Source organism: Dermacentor albipictus, chromosome 2 (genome assembly GCF_038994185.2).
Source record: "Dermacentor albipictus isolate Rhodes 1998 colony chromosome 2, USDA_Dalb.pri_finalv2, whole genome shotgun sequence".
Taxonomy (NCBI): Eukaryota; Metazoa; Arthropoda; class Arachnida; order Ixodida; family Ixodidae; genus Dermacentor; species Dermacentor albipictus.
The window spans coordinates 23,999,202-24,018,443 of NC_091822.1; the positions used below are offsets into that span (position 1 = coordinate 23,999,202).

Consider the following 19,242-nt stretch of genomic DNA (forward strand, 5'->3'; position numbering starts at 1 on the left):
AGTTAACCTAATGTGAAAAAAGGTTTCTGTGGATTTGCACAATGCGCCATATTTGGCACATACTGATATCTTTATTACCATGTGTCCAATAAACGCAATGTTTTTCGGAATGCTTTCTTTTGATGAAAAATACGATTACACAGCAAAAGAGAAATTTTCCTGCATAGCATAATAATTCATGCACTAGAGAGTTAATAAAAATCGGACCCCTCAGTTCCTTTTCTTCTTGTATGTATATATTGCAAGCACTATTAACGTACTTCGTCGTTTTCATTTGTACGTAGCCATCATCATCTTCCCTGTTCTTCACGTGTGAGCTGGGGCGTTGCCTTCTTTCGGAATAAACAGCGCTGGACAACTTGATCGGTCTCGGTATTATAAAGTGGTGGAGGTACGTCAAGACCCCGACGTCCTCTCGCGTTCCCATCCTCCCTGGAGCTCCGTTCCGGTCTCTGTCTGCGCCCAACTACCCCCACAACGATGGACACTTCCAACCCCGGCACCTCTAACCCTACCACACAGACGACCCCGCCTGTGGCGCCCTCTTGGACTATAACGAGCCCTCAACGCGATCCCCCTGTCTTTGCGGGACTCCGCGGTGATGACGTCGACGACTGGATCGACCACTACGACCGCGTGAGTACGTGCAATAAGTGGAACGACACCCAGAAATTGAGGCACGTCGCCTTCTACGTGACCGGTGTTGCAAAGACGTGGTATTTCAACCACGAAACCGACATCGCGGATTGGCCCACATTTACCTCCAAGCTGCAGCAAATCTTCGCTTTCTCATCTGGCCGTGCAGAAGTCACCAAACAGAAGCTTGGAACGCGCCGCCAACTTCTACAAGAGTCGTACACGTCATACATAGAAGATGTCTTGGCTCTGTGCCGCCGTGCGAATCCTAGCATGACGGAAGCTGAACGCGTTCGCCACATCTTAAAAGGCATTGGGTCTGTTGCTTTCAACGCCTTAATTGTGCAAAATCTGGCTTCTGTTCAAGACATCACTTCAACGTGTCAACGCCTAAACGAGCTGCAGTCTATTCGTCTTCCACATGACAGCAGCGATCCTCAGGTTCCTCATTCTCCCGATCTACGTGCTCTTATCTGCACCATCATCCGCGAAGAGCTTCAACTACAAGACCTAAGGCGTCCACCTGCTGCCTGTGCCCGAACCCCCACCTTCGACTTGCACGAGGTCGTAAAGCAAGAGTTGACAGCGATGACTACACCCACGACGCATCCTGCTCCGGTAGCGCGCCCCACACCTACCTACGCGGATGTCACTTTGCTACCCACCCCTACCGTGACCTCCGTGCCTACTGACATTTCCTATGACCATTTGGCTTCGATGGGAACCAGAGCACTTGCTGCGCCATCGTACCCTCAGTGGCGTCCACCTCGTCCGGTTTGTTTTTACTGTGGTATACGCGGCCATATATCTCGCTTCTGCCGCCGTCGCCAGCAGGATGAAAGACGAGGCTATGCTGAGCACGAGAGAGACCGCACTCGTCGATTAGATGCTTACTATCCCGGATCGCACTTGTTCCCTCAACAGCGTTCCCCGTCTCCTCCAGCTGCTCCCAATCTGCCTCATAGTTCCCGTTCGGCCAGATGTCGTTCTCCGTCGCCTTACCGGCGCTCTACATCACCACTTCGCCCTACTTCCCATCTTGTCGACCAGCACTCGGAAAACTAACTGTTGCAGTTTTTGGAGGGGAAACTGCTTCTTATCGGTCTTCACAAATTCCTCCTGTTCGCCCGACCAACATGCTTTCCGTAACTGTCGAAGGTGTTCCCGCATCAGCTCTCATCGATACCGGTGCCGCCGTTTCTGTTCTTCGTAGTGATCTGTGTTCCCGGCTCCGGAAAGTAAAAATGCCTTATCTTGGACCTATTTTGCGTGGTGCTAATAATGCATTTATTTGCCCCGACGGACAGTGTACTGCTCGTGTTCTCATCGACGGCATACATCACCACATTGAGTTTATCATCCTTCCAATGTGTATCCATGAATTTATACTGGGTTGGGACTTCCTACATTCTGCTTCAGCCGTCATTTCATGTAGAGAGGAAGTTGTCCATATCACGGATACAGCGCTTGCACCTGTTACGGACTCTTCACTTTCATGCGCGAACTTGGCCATTGTTGCAGACTACGTCATGCGTCCTGGTCACGAAGACGTAGCCGTAACATCCGGTCAGATCGCCGACGGAGACGCCCTAGTCGCCCGTTCTTCCCGCTGTACTTCTCGCGGAATTCTCATTGCCACCCGTCTTGTCTGGTTTTCACGTGGCCGCGCCCTTCTGTCTGCTTGCAACACGACCCCAGATCCTGTGATGCTGCCCAAAGGGATGACAGTGGCAACCTTAGTCGACACGACACTCAACCTATCTCTATAGTCACGCTTTGCCCTTCTTCATCGCCAGCACCAACCTCAGGTTTGGATGGTTCTTTCCCTCCTCCAGCCGTTCTTGGCTCTGACCTAACAGCCGCGCAGTCCAAAGCCTTAATGGTGGTCTTGGCAAAGCACAATGCCTGTTTCGATAGCTGTTCCCCTTTGTTGAGCCAAACTCCTGCGGCTACACACCGCATCGAAACTGATGGTTCCGCTATAATACGACGACCCTATCGTGTATCACCGTCTGAACGAAAGGTCATTGAACAACAGGTTGCTGACATGCTCGCGCGGAAGATAATACGACCTTCATCTAGCGCATGGGCTTCTCCCGTGGTCCTGGTAAAGAAAAAAGATGTCTCCGTTCGCTTTTGCGTCGATTATCGAGCGCTCAATAAGATCACACGCAAGGACGTGTATCCAATACCTCGAATTGACGACGCTTTGGACACACTACAAGGGGCGGAGTACTTCTCCAGCCTTGATCTTCGATCAGGATATTGGCAAATTCCAATGAACGAGACTGACAAAGAAAAGGCCGCGTTCGCTACACCAGACGGACTTTATGAATTTAACGTGATGCCTTTTGGCCTTTGTAACGCTCCTGCCACATTTGAACGCATGATAGACAACGTATTTCGTGGTCTAAAATGGAAGACCTGCCTCTGTTATCTGGACGATATTGTCATCTTTTCGTCTGACTTCAACCAACATCTTCATTGATTAGACGAAGTTCTCAAGTGCTTTGCAAATGCTGGTCTCCAGATCAATACAAAAAAATGAAAATTTGCAAGCAAGTCCATAAAAGTATTGGGTCACGTCGTCTCAAAAGATGGCATCCAGCCAGACCCCGAAAAGATCAGTGCCATTCTCTAGTTTCCTCGCCCCCAGCAACAGAAAGATCTCCGTAGTTTCCTCGGCTTGGCGTCGTATTTTAGTCGATTTATACGCAACTTCGCAGCAATAGCAGCTCCTCTACACAAGCTACTGGTTACCGGTGCCTCTTTCACATGGACTAGCGACTGCGAGTCGGCTTTTCAAGATCTTAAGCGGCATCTTACTTCCGGACCAGTGCTTCGCCACTTCGATAATCGAGCCCCCACCATACTCCATATTGACGCAAGCGCACAAGGTATTGGCGCAGTACTTCTGCAACGTAATGCAGCCTCTAAAGAGCAAGTCATAGCATATGCCAGCCGAACACTTTCTCCAGCCGAGCGGAACTACACCATTACAGAGCAAGTGTGTCTGGCTATCGTTTGGTCGATTCAGAAATTTCATCCATACCTTTACGGCCGCCACTTTACCATCGTCACCGACCATTATGCTCCATGTTGGCTGTCATCAATGAAAAACATGTCAGGACGCTGGATACCCCGATTGCAGGAATATGACTTTACTATAACGTACAAGTCTGGAAAAAGTCATCATGATGCAGATGCATTGTCTCGCTGCCCACTCTCACTCTCTCCCGGTAACGCGCCGTCATCTTTTCCACTAAGTCATTCTGATGCTACGCCTGCCTCACACCAACTCTCGATAACGGCTTTGGACCAAGTTACGCCTTCATCACGCTCTGATTTCGTCTCGCTACAGCGGGCTGACTCCTACTGTCGAGCTCTCATGGATCGCCTTAGTGGGTTCGCCGAACCTCCCAACAGCCGCTTGCGACGCCAACTTCGACAATTCCGCCTTCAAGGTGGCATGCTTCACCGCTACGTTTACCACCCAACAGGTCACCGGTGGGTCCCAGTTCTACCTCGCTGCCTTCGCCTGCGAGTATTGGAGGCACTTCACGATGACGTATCGGCTGGCCACTTAGGCTTCCACAAGACTTACGACCGCATAAAGACCCGCTGCTTCTGGCCTGGCCTATCCACAACGGTGGCAAATACATTGCCTCTTGTGCGTCATGTCAGCACCGCAAACGCTCGACATCCCCTCCTGCCAGTTTGCTACAACCTCTTCCTTGCCCGGACGCACCTTTTGAATTTGTTGGTATTGATTTATATGGCCCCTTGCCGTTGACACCCTCCGGTTACCGTTGGATTGTCACTTCAGTCGACCATTTAACAAGATATGCCGAGACTGCCCCTCTGCGATCCGGTACCGCTTCTGAGCTCGCCGAATTTTTCTTGCGCTCCATCGTCTTGCGCCACAGGGCTCCTCGCGTTCTTCTCAGTGACCGTGGCAAGGCGTTCGTTTCACAAGTTCTCGAGGAAGTTCTTCAGGCCACTAATACCGTCCACAAATCTACTTCTACCTATCATCCGCAAACCAATGGCTTTACTGAGCGCTTCCACCGTACGCTGTCTGACATGATTTCCATGTACATCCGTCCTGACCACACTGACTGGGATAAAATTCTTCCTTTTGTGACATTTGCATATCATACTGCTATTCAACGGACTACCGGCTACAGCCCTTTCTTCCTTGTATATGGCCGATCTTCTTCCACCATATTCGACAGAGAACTCTTTTTCGCACCTTCTTCGCCTAACGCGTCGCTTCCGGAAGATTTTGCAGCCCGAATTGCACATTGCCGTTGAATCGCCCAGCAAAGCACAGCAGCTGCCCAAGCTGAGTGCAAGCGTCACTGCAACAACAAACGCCGTGACCTACGTTTTCACCCAGGAGACCAAGTCCTGCTTTGGACTCCAGTCCGCACTCCAGGCCTCTGTGAGAAGTTCCTTCCACGCTACATTGGCCCATACACCGTTGTGCAGCAAACATCTACAGTGAACTATCTCGTCTGCCCAGTGCATTCCGTCACTGACCAGCGCCGCCGGAATGCCGAAATTGTTCACGTCTCGCGGATGAAGCCCTTTACTCCCCGTTTAGATAATCTCTAATCTGCGGCCAGGCTGGCCGCTTCCATGACGGGGGGAAGTTAGTGTAAGCACTATTAACGTACTTCGTCGTTTTCATTTGTATATAGCCATCATCATCTTCCCTGTTCTTCTTCACGCGTGAGCTGGGGCGTCTCCTTCTTTTGGAATAAACAGATCGGTCTCAGTATTATAATATATATATATATATATATATATATATATATATATATATACATATATATATATATATATATATAGAGAGAGAGAGAGAGAGAGAGAGAGAGAGAAGTTAAGGAGGGGGAGGAGTGGTAGTTGTCGGTGATGAACCCTCCCCGCGCCCCCCAAAATAAATTTCTGGCTACGTAACTGGTATACCAACATTTGAGGACATATGAGCTGGGGCTGTAAACAAGGTATGCTTTCAACTGTAGTTGGTGTAATAGATGCTATGAAAGATGCACAAGTGAGCCATTATGCAAAAAAAAAGAGGTGAGGCGTGCAGACAGGACACAAGAGTAGAGAAGTGGAAAACACGAACGCCGGCGTTCGTGTTGTCCGCTTCTCTACTCTTGTGTCCTGTCTGCATGCCTCACCTCTTTTTTTGCATAATGAATCCTTACCAACTAGCTCAACTTTCTGTCGATGTAAACACAAGGGAGCCACACTGCGTCGAGCGGAAAGATTGGCAAGGTTTAGTGTCCTTTTCATAAGGGCTAGACGGGAGTAATAAAGTATGAAGCACACGGAGCAGTTCTGAACCAATTCTACAGTTAGTGAAACAGAGTTTTTACTATCTCAAATGGAAGAGACATGTTCAAGCTTGGGGGTGAAGATTTTTGTGTGGTGCGACTCGCAGCGGCTGCCACAGAGACCTCCCTCATGCAGCACTTTGCAAATGGAGCGAAAAGTGGTGCGACTCGCAGCGACTGCCGCAGAGACCTCCCTCATGCAGCATGTTGCAAATGGCGCGAAGTGTGGTGCGACTCACAGCGACTGCCGCAGAGACCTCCCTCATGCAGCACTTTGCAAATGAAGCGAAGTGTGGTGCGACTCACAGCGGCTGCGGCAGAGACCTCCCTCATGCAGCACTTTGCAAATGGAGCGAAGTGTGGTGCGACTCACAGCGGCTGCCGCAGAGACCTCCCTCATGCAGCACTTTGTTTTCATATATGGCATCAGTGGATGCGCCCGCTACATACATGCCTTATCGATAAAGTCATCGGTGAACAGACGACGGAGGGCTACTCTGGCACCATCTTATAGCCATCGTCGCTGTAGAGCCCGTCGTGCGTGGCACTACGCTTATGCTTTTGCCATACCCTCCTCCTCCACTTTCCTCTTCATGCTCTTTTCAATGTCGCTGTCTTTTATCCCCTGCTGTGCTCTGCGTTCACTCTTTCATCATTCACTGTGCTTGTTCTCTCAGTTATGATGAGGTACCGATGCTCAAGACAGGAATTGGTGTCCAAGAGCTGTACTCTAAAAACTCAAGGTACTGCACCGACCAAAAGATGGATTTAAAGGGGCCCTGAAACACTTTTTATCAAAGTTGAGAAACGCACTCGAAGTGAAAATAGGCTATTTTTAACGTAATAGTTTTCTATTTTGACGTAATAAGTTCGTCTCATTTTCTCTCTATTAATTACTTCCCTCCACCTTGCGGGTTTCCGCAGAACTATTACGCCAAAACTCTTGCCTTTGCTTCGAGTTATCGATAAATTTGAGTTTGCCCTGCTATCTGCTAGCCGCCTGGTTGGCTCAGATGGTACAGCAGCTGCCCTGGAAAGGTGGTGGTCCAGGGTTCGAGTCCCGGACCAGGACGAATTTTTCTTCAATTGTGAGGCTTTTCTTTCTGGGAACCCGTATGTTTCCTTTGTAGCAATTGCTACGATTGGGTGGATGTCCCATTTTCCCTTGATGAAAATGGGCTATTTCAGAAATACTCTGCTGCAAAAAGTACTGCAATGCATTCAGCAGAAGCGCAGTCACTGGCAATTAAGCACGGCCTCTGCGGTGCTTCCACTCTTTCAGTGGCTTGCAGTGCAAAGGTTACGGCAGAGTGGTGTGTGCCCACAGTGCTCCGCCTTCTAAATGTCACCGTAGTGTGCAGTTCAAATTTGGTTTTGGGTGTTAACGACAATGCCACTTCTGATTTTGGCACCTGTGACACGCTTAACGTAAGCCAAATGTGCCTGGCCTCAGCGAGCCAGAGCGCTCTTAGCCAGTAGACTCGTCGTGGCACCCTGTGGCAGCCAGGGTATCTAGGCTACATAGCAGATGCAAGCTATGAGCAAGCGTAGTGCGTATGCGCACCATTTGCTTTGTGCACGACAAGGCTCGAGTACGTGCTTGCCCTCATACGTAGCAGTCTAACCATGCTACGTGGTGAGGACAGGCTTGACCGACGGATAGTAGCCACATCCAACTTGCGCATTTCTGAAGTGCTATCAATTAGACTGCCAAGGCGTCTACCAGGAGTGGCCACGAGTGCATACTGGCAAGTGTCAGTATGGTCTGACCTTAAGTTCCACATGGATTGAGGTTAGCCGAGTATCCAAACTAGCCCAAATTGATGAGATCCGACGGCTACTACACTGATAAGCAGGCTGGCCAAAGTTTATTTTATACATGGGCTGCTGCGGCCCAGCATGAGCAGACGAGAGTCGGCATCTTCCGGAAGTACATAATTATCGAAATTTGAAAGCACATTTTCGTTTTACTTCAGCCTGTTTATTGAACTTTGTAAATAATTATACACAGTAACAGTAGGAAGAAGTGCACTGATCCCAACACCCTTTTTGATAGACGTATGCAGCTGCGTATGGGACACCGTTATATGATGAAATAAAGCATCCAGAAGAGAGCGAAGAGCAAGCTTTTGTTGAAATGCGAGCGTTTTAGAGAAAGGCGACTTCGCACTCTGCTTGCGAGCTACATGCTCTGTGCATGACTGAAAAACTTGGCTGCAATATTCACAGCCGCGTATGCCATCTGCGGACTATGTTTTTTCACTAAGCCCAAGGGGTGGTTCAGGGATCCTTAAAAAAGACATTTTGGCTACCACACAGCGGCCTTGTTCACAGGTAAAAACGAAAATGTGCATTCGGACAGTTTGCCTAACAGGCTTTAACACACGATGCAGGCAGTGCACATACAGTGATGGCAGATTGATATTATACGATTCTTGGCATTTGTGCCATTATGTGGGTGCGTCCTGCATATTACTATACAATGGTTAGTGATACAATGGGTAACCTGCTCTGTTTAAAAGACTTTTGATACTATTAAAAATCAAAACCAAGGCTGACTGCAATAAAATTAAATGTAATTATTAATTTGTTGCATGCAGGAGAAAATGAGTTTCTGTACCACAATTATACAGGTTTGATCATAGCAAGAACACATTTTTGGGGGCTGAATAAGATTCTACATTTATGTGGGGGTGCAGGAGGGTCAGCTGCCTTTTACAGCTACCCTTAAATGCTAAGGAAGACATCTAGGAACAATAAACACTCAAGAGGCAATTTCGAGCAAGTGATGCTTATCACTCAGAAGCCTTTCACTCAAAACGGAGTGTTTCTGGCTGAAAGTTGGTGACCATAATACAAGAAATGCTACCAACACCGATAAGAGGGCAGGCACAGCAAGTCCCGAGTTACACCAACAGAAAGACAAAGAGGCAGTTTATTTAGGCATCGCTCTTGCCAAATTGCTGCTGCTCAAGCAGTGTTTGTGAGGCCATGAGTAGGCGGTACCGAAGGCGCAGATTGCGTGAGCGCACGTGCAGGTTGACCAACTCCACCGTGTGCGATGCTGGGAACCAGCCTCGTGCCCCATCTCGCAGACGCTCCCCTTCATACCAGCCTGCAAAGAGAACACTGCGTTTGTGGACACTAGAACAGAGGCTCACTCACAACTAACTTCAGCAAATCGCATCAGTATGCACCAAACGTAGACCCTCAGATATGCATATAATGAAAGGATTTCTCCGGATCAAATCGAGTTCAGTTTTACATAAGTTCACAGATGTTTCACTCATATTTTATATTCAAGAAATACTTTGCTGTGTAGCAGTCAAACATCTGCGCATTGCTGTAATCACAAATTTGCAGCTCTGAAGGCATGATTGTTTCAGTATGCATCACTTTCCATCTAGCTCCTATTGGCAGTTAAAAAATAAAGATAAAAGAAAGGCTAGGCCACATTTTGAACGATAGATAAGTGTCAGTATTATGCCTTCTCAGAGAATATTGTAAAAACAGGATTCCTGTGGTCTGGGTGCATCACTGCCAAACCACACCGAGTGCAACTATGCTTTTCTCCATGCAATCTCTAGATTAAATGTAACGATTTGTGCAGGCTAAAGTATATTCTCCTAAGTAATTTTAAACAAATTATTAAAGAAACGTGCGAAAGCAAGATGCATGGCTAAATGAATAGAGGAGAAGGACGAAGGATGAACGGCCCATCATGTGAAGAATAAACAAAGCCATCATAGTGCATCCAGCAGCGATATCCTCATTACGATACATGCAAAAATTTAAACACATTTAAATTTTCTGGGTTTTAATTCAAACCATAGTAGCTTTCAAATGACAACATACAAAATAACCTAAAGCATGTTGGTTGGGATTCATGATAACACAGTGCAGCGCAAGTGGACGAGCACAGAGAAGAATTTTGACAGTGCTGTGTGCGTGCGTCTCTCTCCTCGTCCAGTCGCCCTGCACTGTGTTAATCGTTAATATTTTGCTCAAAAAAGGAGTTTCAGAATTAATATCGCTAGAAGTGCAACATGAACATTTCTTGGCTCAAAGATAACATTAGAACGTTTTACTACTAAGATAAGATACCACAGGCTTGTATGAGCTCACATACTTCTTTAGTTATTGACATGTAAATTGAAGCAAGTCAGCTTCAACTAATCCAAAAAGAAGCAGGCTATGGAACTCCGCAAACACTGGCAAGTTTAACTAAGGAATTATGGTATCAACAATATTCTTCAGTCACGCGTGTCTCCCTTAAAGTATTACCGCCATGGCATTTTTCAGTTTGCATTTTTGCACTAAATGAAGGTCCTGGACCTTGAAGTTAAAAAAAAAAAAGGTAGAAGCAAGTTTCAGAGTGCCCCAAATAATCGAAAGAGGCCCTGAAACACTTTTTGAACATGATAACAAAATTTTGCTGATCTGCAGACGAGGCTCCTGTGAACATGTGAGCCAAATATTTGTACTGCAAGTAGCAGGGAAGTGTTAAAAATAAAAAATCGCCTGCTCTCTCTTTTTTGAGATGTCGTCAACGGCTAGGTTACAAGCAGCCAACCAACTGGTATTGGCAGATTTCCTGATTGGAAGAACATTATCAGTAATGCGATAATGGCTAATGTACAGTTAAATAAATGAATATATGTGGTCTTCGATCTCAAACGGACCAAAAAGGTATTTCTTCTTTGCACTTCTGGTCTACACACAACAGCTGCGCATAGCTGTGTCTGCTGCACGTGGCGTCACAGATAGCTCTAGTGTAGTGCATAGCGTGGATACTGTGGCCGCCACTGGGTGCCGTGACGAGCCTTTTGGCCAAGGTCCCCAGATAAAGGTTGCTTTATCTAGGGGCCTTATCTTGCCATAAAGTCACAGTATCCGACCGCTGACAAATACATGTTCTGATTGGGCTCTGTGCGTGACATAGCTCCAGCGGCGTGGCAACGTCAGGCAGCCCAAGTGCCAATCTTGCGTCAAGAGAGGACCGTACATGTCTAAACCGGAAGTAGCATCGTAAAGAAATAAACAAACGAAAATGCCCAACTTTTGGGCGGGGCCTTGCCTCCTTGCTAACCCCCCTGCATAGCTTAAAGTGTCATAGGTGCAATAACTATCTCTAACCTCGCTTATACGACTTGAAGGAGTCAAAAGATTTTTGAAGCAGGGCATCTGTGAGGCCATTGCATGATTAGTCAGAAGAAAGGTAGCAGTTTTGCTCTAAAGACGAAGCATCGACTGTGATAGCAAACTAGAAGAGAGCTATATGAAATAAGGATAGTAGTTTTATCGGCCGTATAAACTTGTAAACATTCGCTTACTAACTGAATTAACCAGCATGGCATCATGCGCACACAAGCAAACATGAGCACATCTCACAAGATGATGGCAGAAACTTGTCAAAATACTGGAGTGAGGCAGTGCGGCAGCAGCAGCAAGAGTATTCACCTTCACGCTGGCTCTCGCTTCAATGCGAACTAACTGGCGAAAACACAGCGGACATGAAACCGTCAGCACTTGGCGCACTCTATCCTCCGTCGCAAATTGCTTTCACAACAGGGTCAGTTATACAATGCGCGCTAACGATCATGTCTGCTAATCATTACATCGCTACGTGCTGTGGAAAGAGCTCAAATTTCAAACCAAACATTGTTTGCCCTTTTCCTCGCAAGTGCTGTGCTCCCAGCCAGAGGGGTGACGTATGTGCAAGAGCATGTATGTATACATGTATGTATACTGCAAAAATGTATGTGCTACGACGTCACTCATAGTTACATGTGACTTCGAGAATTATTCCAGGCAATATTTGTTACTTGTGTAATCTGTTGCTTCAATAGACGAATTAAAGTTTACAGAGATAATAAAACACACAAACCTAATGGCTGCGTGTTATTGTTTTACTTTGTACTGTAGCAAGAGAGATGTACTTCCGTTTCGTCTACTTGTCCCCACGTCGTTCAGTCACCCATGCAGACAGCCAAACTATGTCATTTGCTACCGTGTTCCAGCATGTGGTCATGCTCTGTGATCCATTCGTGTCTGCCTCAGTGTTTGTGTAGCACTGACTTATACTGCAAGTCAGGTGTTCTTGTATACAGTGTGCAAAATTGTGCACTGCAGGAAACAAGACAAATGCAACAGCTCACACGCGACACCATCAGCGGGCGGAAGTGAGAAAAAAAAAAAAAAGCAGGGCCTGTGATGTATGTGTCAAGCGATTCTCGAGCTCCAGTATGGGGGAACGCAGGAAAGGAGCTTTGCTTGCGGAGGCTAGACGGAGCAAGTAGAAAGGTTGTCTCTCTTGGCAGTGGTGCCCACCTCCTGAAATCATAGGTACGCGGCACTTAAATACCTATATCTCGGTTATTAATGAACCAATTTGAAAAATTCTTGCAGTAGAACACTCCCTAGAATGCACGTAACAGCTTCCAGCACATAACTGAAATTTTCTATGTGGCCTGGTGAGGGGCCCTTTAAACAAGCTTTCTCAGTTAGTAATGAATAATCTGCCACTAGGTAATGGTAAGTTTACTTTCCAAACCAGCACACTTGCTCAGTATTTGCTGCTTACAGCTTTCTTTTATGCTCCTCTACAGAAGCGGAAGACATATAATTTTCATAACTGTAAAGCTAGCTTTATTTTTAAGGGGAAATTTTGCCCAACTAATGGCAGCATAGTCATTTTTACAAGAAATATACACAAGCGCAGTTTGCTCGCATTATGAAATTGGAAAATGTAGATGTGGCTCCCTCATGGTGAAACTACAAGCAAGAGACAAGTCCCGGCATGTGCAGCTAGTGCTCAGTCTTCAGTTGGGCAAATGTGCCGTGCGGACAAGTGCGCCTGCCCATTGTATGCTCATGCATCAGAAACTGCACACGTGCATAAGTAAACGTCACAGGCAGCATGCTGAAGCAATCTGGCACGTGCTCAAGAGTTTTTGCACATGACTACCAGCATAACAGCGCAGTTCTCCGATAGCTCAGTTTCTGTTGTTGATCAACCCACAAAAACATTGAAAGGATGTCATACCTGCCACTTTTTATAATTTTGTCGCAAAGCATCCGATTGTTAAAGCACGTTTATGATTGCCACATTGATACCAAGAATTTCATTTTCCTTCACAAAAGGCTTTACAGTCACCGAGCAAGTTTTCACTGCGCCATTTTCTGGACCAGTCGATTATGCAGACCTACCCATGTGGCAGCAATGCCCACTTATAAAAGCAGTGTATAATGACAACTGAAATTATGGGCACTGTCATGAGAATATTTATTGAATAAACTTTCAAAGCAGTTGAGGTGCAGATAATTCTAGCTGTGAAATACAGTAGAATCTCGATAAACGGAAATCGGTTAAACGGAATCAACGCTTAAACGGAACAAACGCCTCGCAGTTGGTTGGTTTTGTATTAAGGCAATGTAAAAAAAATCCCGTTAATCGGAACTCGAATTTTCAGACCACCGCATAAACGGAACCGAAAATAGACTCGAAACCACAACTTGACGTTCACGCAGAGCCCCATCGTGGTACGCATCACTGTCTCCCCTTCTTTCTCGCACACTGTAACCGCATCGCTTGCTCTCTGTCACGGTGCGCTTGCTGTTGTTAGGCTTCAGCCTTACATCCTCTGTTTAGCGTCGTCTGCGACATTTCGTCGCCAAGTGTTGTAGCAGACATCAGCATTGTAGCTGATGTCTGTCCCCCCCGATGAAAGCGAAGACGACTATGAAGAAGTCGAACACGAGACTGCCGACTCTGATCCTGTGGTGACACCTGCGCAGGCGGAACCGGCAGTCCAAATGCTGAAGAGTTTCTTCCAACGAGAAGAAGGTTCTGAACTGTTTTTGAGCAGCCTTTCTAGTATGAGTGGTGCCATTCAAAGAAAACGGTTGCGAGAGCTCAAACAAGCAAACATAAAGTCCTTTTTAACAAGCCAATAAATCGCAGTTCCCACTGATCTCCGCGGAATAAGTGGACTACTGAGATTTTTTTTTTTAAATTTTAGTAGTGCTCTGAAAAAAAGTTCATTGCTTACCGCTTTTGTGCAATAAAGTTTGTGCCCATAGCGTACCGTCCTCTTTAATACCTAGATTTTGCATCTGAGATCCGCTTCAGCGGAGACTGCCAATTGCGCGCACGCCTGCCTCGTCGGGACCAAGCAGTCCGGAACGGATTGCGAAATCTTGAACGGATTGCGAAATCTTGAACATTCTCTCTCTAAACGAAACTCCTGATAAACGGAACATGTTTTCCCGGTCCCTTGAGGTTCCGTTTAACGAGAGTCCACTGTATAGGGTAAATGCCAGCAAATTTTTAATGAACAGCCACCTTGAGTACTGAAACAATTTCTAACTAAATTATGGTATTTTTTGGCAGCAACCATATTATTTTTCAATATCTAAGATTAGCAGGTGTGGGACGTAAACATCACCAGTGATCAAGACTGTTGTACAGTGCATTACAATGTAACTAAGTGAAATTGGAGCACACTTTCATTGTTTTTTGTTTGCAGTCATGCAGTCATGGATGGGCATTCCAGCTAAGAGGAAAGGCATTATTTCAAAAACAGGTGCAAAAAACACTGATTGCCAAACGAAATGTTTCTCCACAGTGGCAGAATTCATATGGTCATTCTATTTTCTTTCAAGGATGAATGCATGTCTTTTTGTATGGGCTTTTAAAATAATGGCGCCGTAAGAATTCCCCCATCTTTCTGTTGTTTCACGAGAACTGAACACTCTTGGGCACATTGCTCTGGCACACAGTGAACAACATGCATAAACAACACTGACCGTCAGACATCTTGCGGAACACATTGACCACGTCAGCCTCCTCCAGGGCCAGTTCGTCAGGCTGCCGAGGCGTGTATGCGTGCCGGCACTGCACCTGTGGGCAGTCTGCAAAGACCAATGCGGAATCGTTCACTCCACCGCTTTTTCTTTGCTCTGAAGAAATTTGTCTGCTCCAAGTTCTTTATTCAGTAAGGGTGTCTGCTGGCCAAGATGGTTCATTGTGCTTCATGGACTCATATTTTGAAATTTTAGAACCACACGCTCTTAGCACATAGAACAGTTGGCAAGCACTACGGTCAGAAAACACAAGATATTTTAACTCAATACCAAAGGCGGTCTCAAAATGCTGACATGGCATTGTCAATATTATTGCAATAGTGTTGCTCATGAATGAATAAATGGCGGTGCTGCAAGTGTTTTTTCAGGATGCATCTGCAACAACTGCAAGAACAAAGTGGGACAGTGCATTGTGAAGGTCGTCACATCGAGGTTTAACTGTACTGTCTTATTTACAAGTCCACACTCTTGCTTTAGCCCAAAAGAATTCATAGTATGTACAAATAAAAATAAATAAATAGGGTAATTCTTTACTGCATCATTAATGCACTTATCCACTGAAGCATGGCACGCAATGACAGTACGCTGAAACTCTCGACGTAAGGCACTCTGCCCCATAATAATAATATTTGGGGTTTTACGTGCCAAAACCACTTTCTGATTATGAGGCACGCCGTAGTGGAGGACTCCGGAAATTTTGACCACCTGAGGTTCTTTAACGTGCGCCTAAATCTAAGCACACGGGTGTTTTCGCATTTCGCCCCCATCGAAATGCGGCCGCCGTGGCTGGGATTCGATCCCGCGACCTCGTGCTCAGCAGCCCAACACCATAGCCACTGAGCAACCACGGCGGGTGAGTCTGCCCCATGGAGAGGTGGAGCATGCACAGTGGGCTTAATGTATCATGCAAAGCTACAAGTCTCAATTGCTGCGCTACACGTTGGTGTAATGCGGCTAGTGACGCAGAGGCCTGGGCTTGCCCAAAAGGTGCCCTGTAAATGTGTGAAATTTTGTTCGAAATAGCCGTTGTGCGCTTATAGGAGTCTGAATTCACAGGACTTCTTTCCTAGTCAAATCATCTGATCAACCAATTGATCAGTTCTAATTATCCATCATAAGAGATTTCGAATCATCATGATTTCACTGTAGTCGGCACAACAGTAAGTTTTCCGTTTTTGTTTTTATAAAGGTTTGCCCAATGGTATAAACTATAACTAAATATAGAAATGTGGGCCAGTTTCAGCGATGTACATCAATAGTGCTGAATGCTTGGTCCCATAGAGCCAAGAATCATAGTCCAGGTGGTCTCGTGGGACGAAGGCCCACTGTTTGCAGGTAGCAGCGCTGTATCTGGTTAAGGCCAGGGCATGTCCACCACAGGTGTTTGATTGTGGCCGCAGATGCTTGAGCTGAGCAATATATGGGCAGGTATCCCCAAAGGGTCCACGGAGATGTGGCCAGGCATAGAAGACTGATGGGGTAAGTGCCGCCCCCACACAGAATCTTCGCAACACCATCTCCTCCTGGCAGGTAAGGCTGCCTGGGAGGTTTGAACCACACGGTGGAGGTTTGAACCACACCTCAAGTGGCACAGCAGAGGAAATCACCCTGGGGGTCACATGGGAAAGGTGCTTCCAAAGGTAGCGGCAGTTCACTGTGAGTAGCAGTGTCAGCTTGTATGTGAGCAGAAAATATTGTCGGCGTATATAATGCACTATACGTCCGAGATTGCTGCCAGGGCCCACCCCAGGGGTAGCATTGCGAGGTTAAAGAGCAACAGTACAAGCACTGAGCCCTCTGTCACTTTCCACTTTGTGTTGAAACTGCCGGTTGCATGCACCGCCATGCAGATGGCAAACATCTGTTGAGTTAGAAAGCACTTTACGAAATTACAGACAAGCTCGGGTAGTCCCACTCAACGCATAATGTCAAGTGTAGCAATGTGGCCAACTTCATCCGCATTGTGCACATCCATGGCTAATGTTTCCACTGGGTGCATCCGACTGCCTGCCAAGACCATGCCAGTAAGTGTTCCAAGTCCCTCTTCTATACCCAGGGGCCAACGAAGCCTAACTTGTGCAGGATGATACCATTTAAATTGTTCAAGCCACCAAGTTATTTGCGAAGCAAGCATATTCTCAGTTAATTTGTAGACCGTGGCATTTAAGGCAATAGGGCGAACGTTGCAGAGATTAAATAGGGTCTTTTCCTGGCTTGGGTATTGGTATAACCTATGCAAGTGTCTAAGATGCTGGTATATTGCCTTCAGTCCACACGTGATTAATGTTATCCAGGAGTGAGACGAATGATGTCTCTGTAATGCTTTTGAACAATTTGTAAGGTAATCCGTCAGGTCCAGGTGCTGTGCATGGTCTCAACACATCAATACTTGCTATCAACTCTAGCATAGTAAATGGTGGCAGGATTCCAGTGATTGCCTCTGGATTAGGGTGCCAGACGACCATCGAAGGCAGGATAACAGGGCAGGATCACAATTTCCTAGAGAGGCAGGAAGCACACCATAGTGTGGGAACAATGGCCAAGTGATTTGTTGCGCCGCGCTCAGCGGCGTCTGCACAGAGGTGAGAAGCTCAGAATTCATCGAGTCGGGCTGACATTGGCCCTTCTATATTCCACGAAAAGTATGCCAGAGAGGGGATGTGCGTGATGAGGGTCTGAGGGACTCGCACCAATTCAGCCATCGCCCACTGTCGAGCCTTTGTCCGTGCCGATGGGCTTGTGCTGCAACACGGTACATTTGAATTTTCCCTTCTATCAAGGTGGGATCACGTACCGCAGCAAGCTCAGCCCAGCGCCGAGTCACCCAAAGATGGAACAGCTACAGATCTGGGGCCAGATGACCTTCATCTGCTTAGGACATCTGCATTGCTGAATCAAGTGCCTTTCAAAGAAAGTCTTGAAGGTTTTGCGACGACAGACCTTGTATTATGAGCAATGCCTCCTGAAAGGCGCCGCAGTAACAACTCTGCAACAGCGACGAAGTCGGGAATGTGTGTAGAAATTCGAGAGAGCAGGGGTATTAGCCACTTCCCCCAGCAGTCCTGTTCATGTCACCATCCGAATGCACCATACCCTAACCGCCATCACAAATTGGGCAAGTAGGACAGAGATTGTGGGTGACCAGAACGACATTTTGCATTGACTGCAACGTTGTCGAACAGCTGGAAGTGTGCATCGACAAATGTGTCCTAGACATGATTCTCACAAGCTGATGACGAGTTATATCCTGATGGTACGTGTGGAGAATTAAAGCCACCTGCGACTAATATAGGACACCCTGCGTGCTGAATTCGAAGAAAGTGAATTCATCCTAGTCTTATTTGGGCAGAGCAGCCAGTGTGTGGCTTGGCGTAAAATGACACCAGGAATACGTACGTTTTCTGCGGGCAAACTTTAACTGCAACGACTTCCTGTGATTGTGAACGCCATTTGAACAGATTTATGGCACTTTGAGGCAGGCTTGTAAGCACTTACAGTTGAACCCGGATATATAGAATCTGAAGGGGATCACAATAAAGTTTCATGTATAGGTAATTTGATATATAAAATAATAGGCCTCGAGGCAAATCATGGCTTATTGATTGATGCATCTGAGGGCTGCTAAGTCATTGCACGCAACTCTGGAAAAAAAAAGAGCAAGCACACTTTATGCACAAGAATATTGCCAATCCTGGCTTGCTTGTTCGGCAAAATGAAGTTGAAAATGCTTGTCACAATCTTGTCAAGACTGGCAAGGTACAAAAGCCGTGTGCCTCCCTTATGGCTGCAGACACAACATCAAGTGCCAATGCCAGTTCAGAGGCTATGCATGGACATGTTGCCGTCTCTTTTGAACGATCTTTGTTGCTGCTTGAGCAGCCTTCCTCCTGGGTTTCCGCGATGCCTGCCAGAGTGCCCTTGTAATCGAGATTTGCTATAGCTTGAACATTGCTATTGGTGTTCACAAAGCTGTCTGCAGTAACTTCGGCCAGAATAATTTTTGTGAAGAGGGAGAGCTCACGAAACATGTCATCCATGCATCCATCGTCTGTGGTTTCTTCCAGAAGTTCATTGGCAGCCACCATATAGCCTGTCTTTCGGAAACAGTTGGCTAGACTCCTGCTTCACGTCGTTCCAGGTGCCTGTGATCATTTGGACGGCCACTAGTAGGTCACTCTTCAGCTCGGTGCCCAGGTGTAAGTTCACCAGGAGCATCTCCAGGAGTAATCTCCTACAGCCAACCTTGAACGATTTGATGATGCCCTGGTCAAGTGAGTGCAGCCTCACTGTCGCGTTGGGCGGGAGAAACTTGAGCGCAATGTTTTCCAGGTCGCAGGTGGTGTGATGGGCCGATCAGTTATCTACCAGCAGGCAAACTCTGTGGCCCAACTTGCTT

General features: G+C 46.8%; 2 protein-coding genes across 3 annotated transcripts in view; one reads left to right on the forward strand and one right to left on the reverse strand.

The window, feature by feature from the left end:
* The first annotated feature begins 480 nt into the window (after window positions 1-480).
* LOC139055668 (uncharacterized) lies at window positions 481-4,223 on the forward strand. Its single transcript, XM_070533197.1, has 2 exons — window positions 481-1,203; window positions 4,137-4,223. The coding sequence occupies exons 1-2, from the start codon at window positions 481-483 to the stop codon at window positions 4,221-4,223; spliced, it is 810 nt and encodes a 269-aa protein (XP_070389298.1).
* Window positions 4,224-8,898: 4,675 nt separating this feature from the next.
* Exn (Ephexin) overlaps window positions 8,899-19,242 on the reverse strand; it is a 173,430-nt gene continuing 163,086 nt past the window's right edge. For both annotated transcript variants that reach the window (XM_065426613.2, XM_065426612.2), the window contains exons 15-16: window positions 14,790-14,894; window positions 8,899-9,096 (exon numbers count right to left, since the gene is read on the reverse strand). In XM_065426613.2, coding sequence (XP_065282685.1) covers window positions 8,921-9,096; window positions 14,790-14,894 — 281 coding nt within the window. In that variant the 3' untranslated portion in view covers window positions 8,899-8,920. The remainder of the gene's footprint in view (window positions 9,097-14,789; window positions 14,895-19,242) is intronic.

Coding starts and splice junctions, on each gene's coding strand:
- LOC139055668 (XM_070533197.1), top strand. CDS start 481: ATGGACACTTCCAACCCCGGCACCTCTAACCCTACCACACAGACGACC. Junction 1,204..4,136: donor CCTTCGACTTGCACGAGGTC/GTAAAGCAAGAG, acceptor ACCACCCAACAG/GTCACCGGTGGGTCCCAGTT.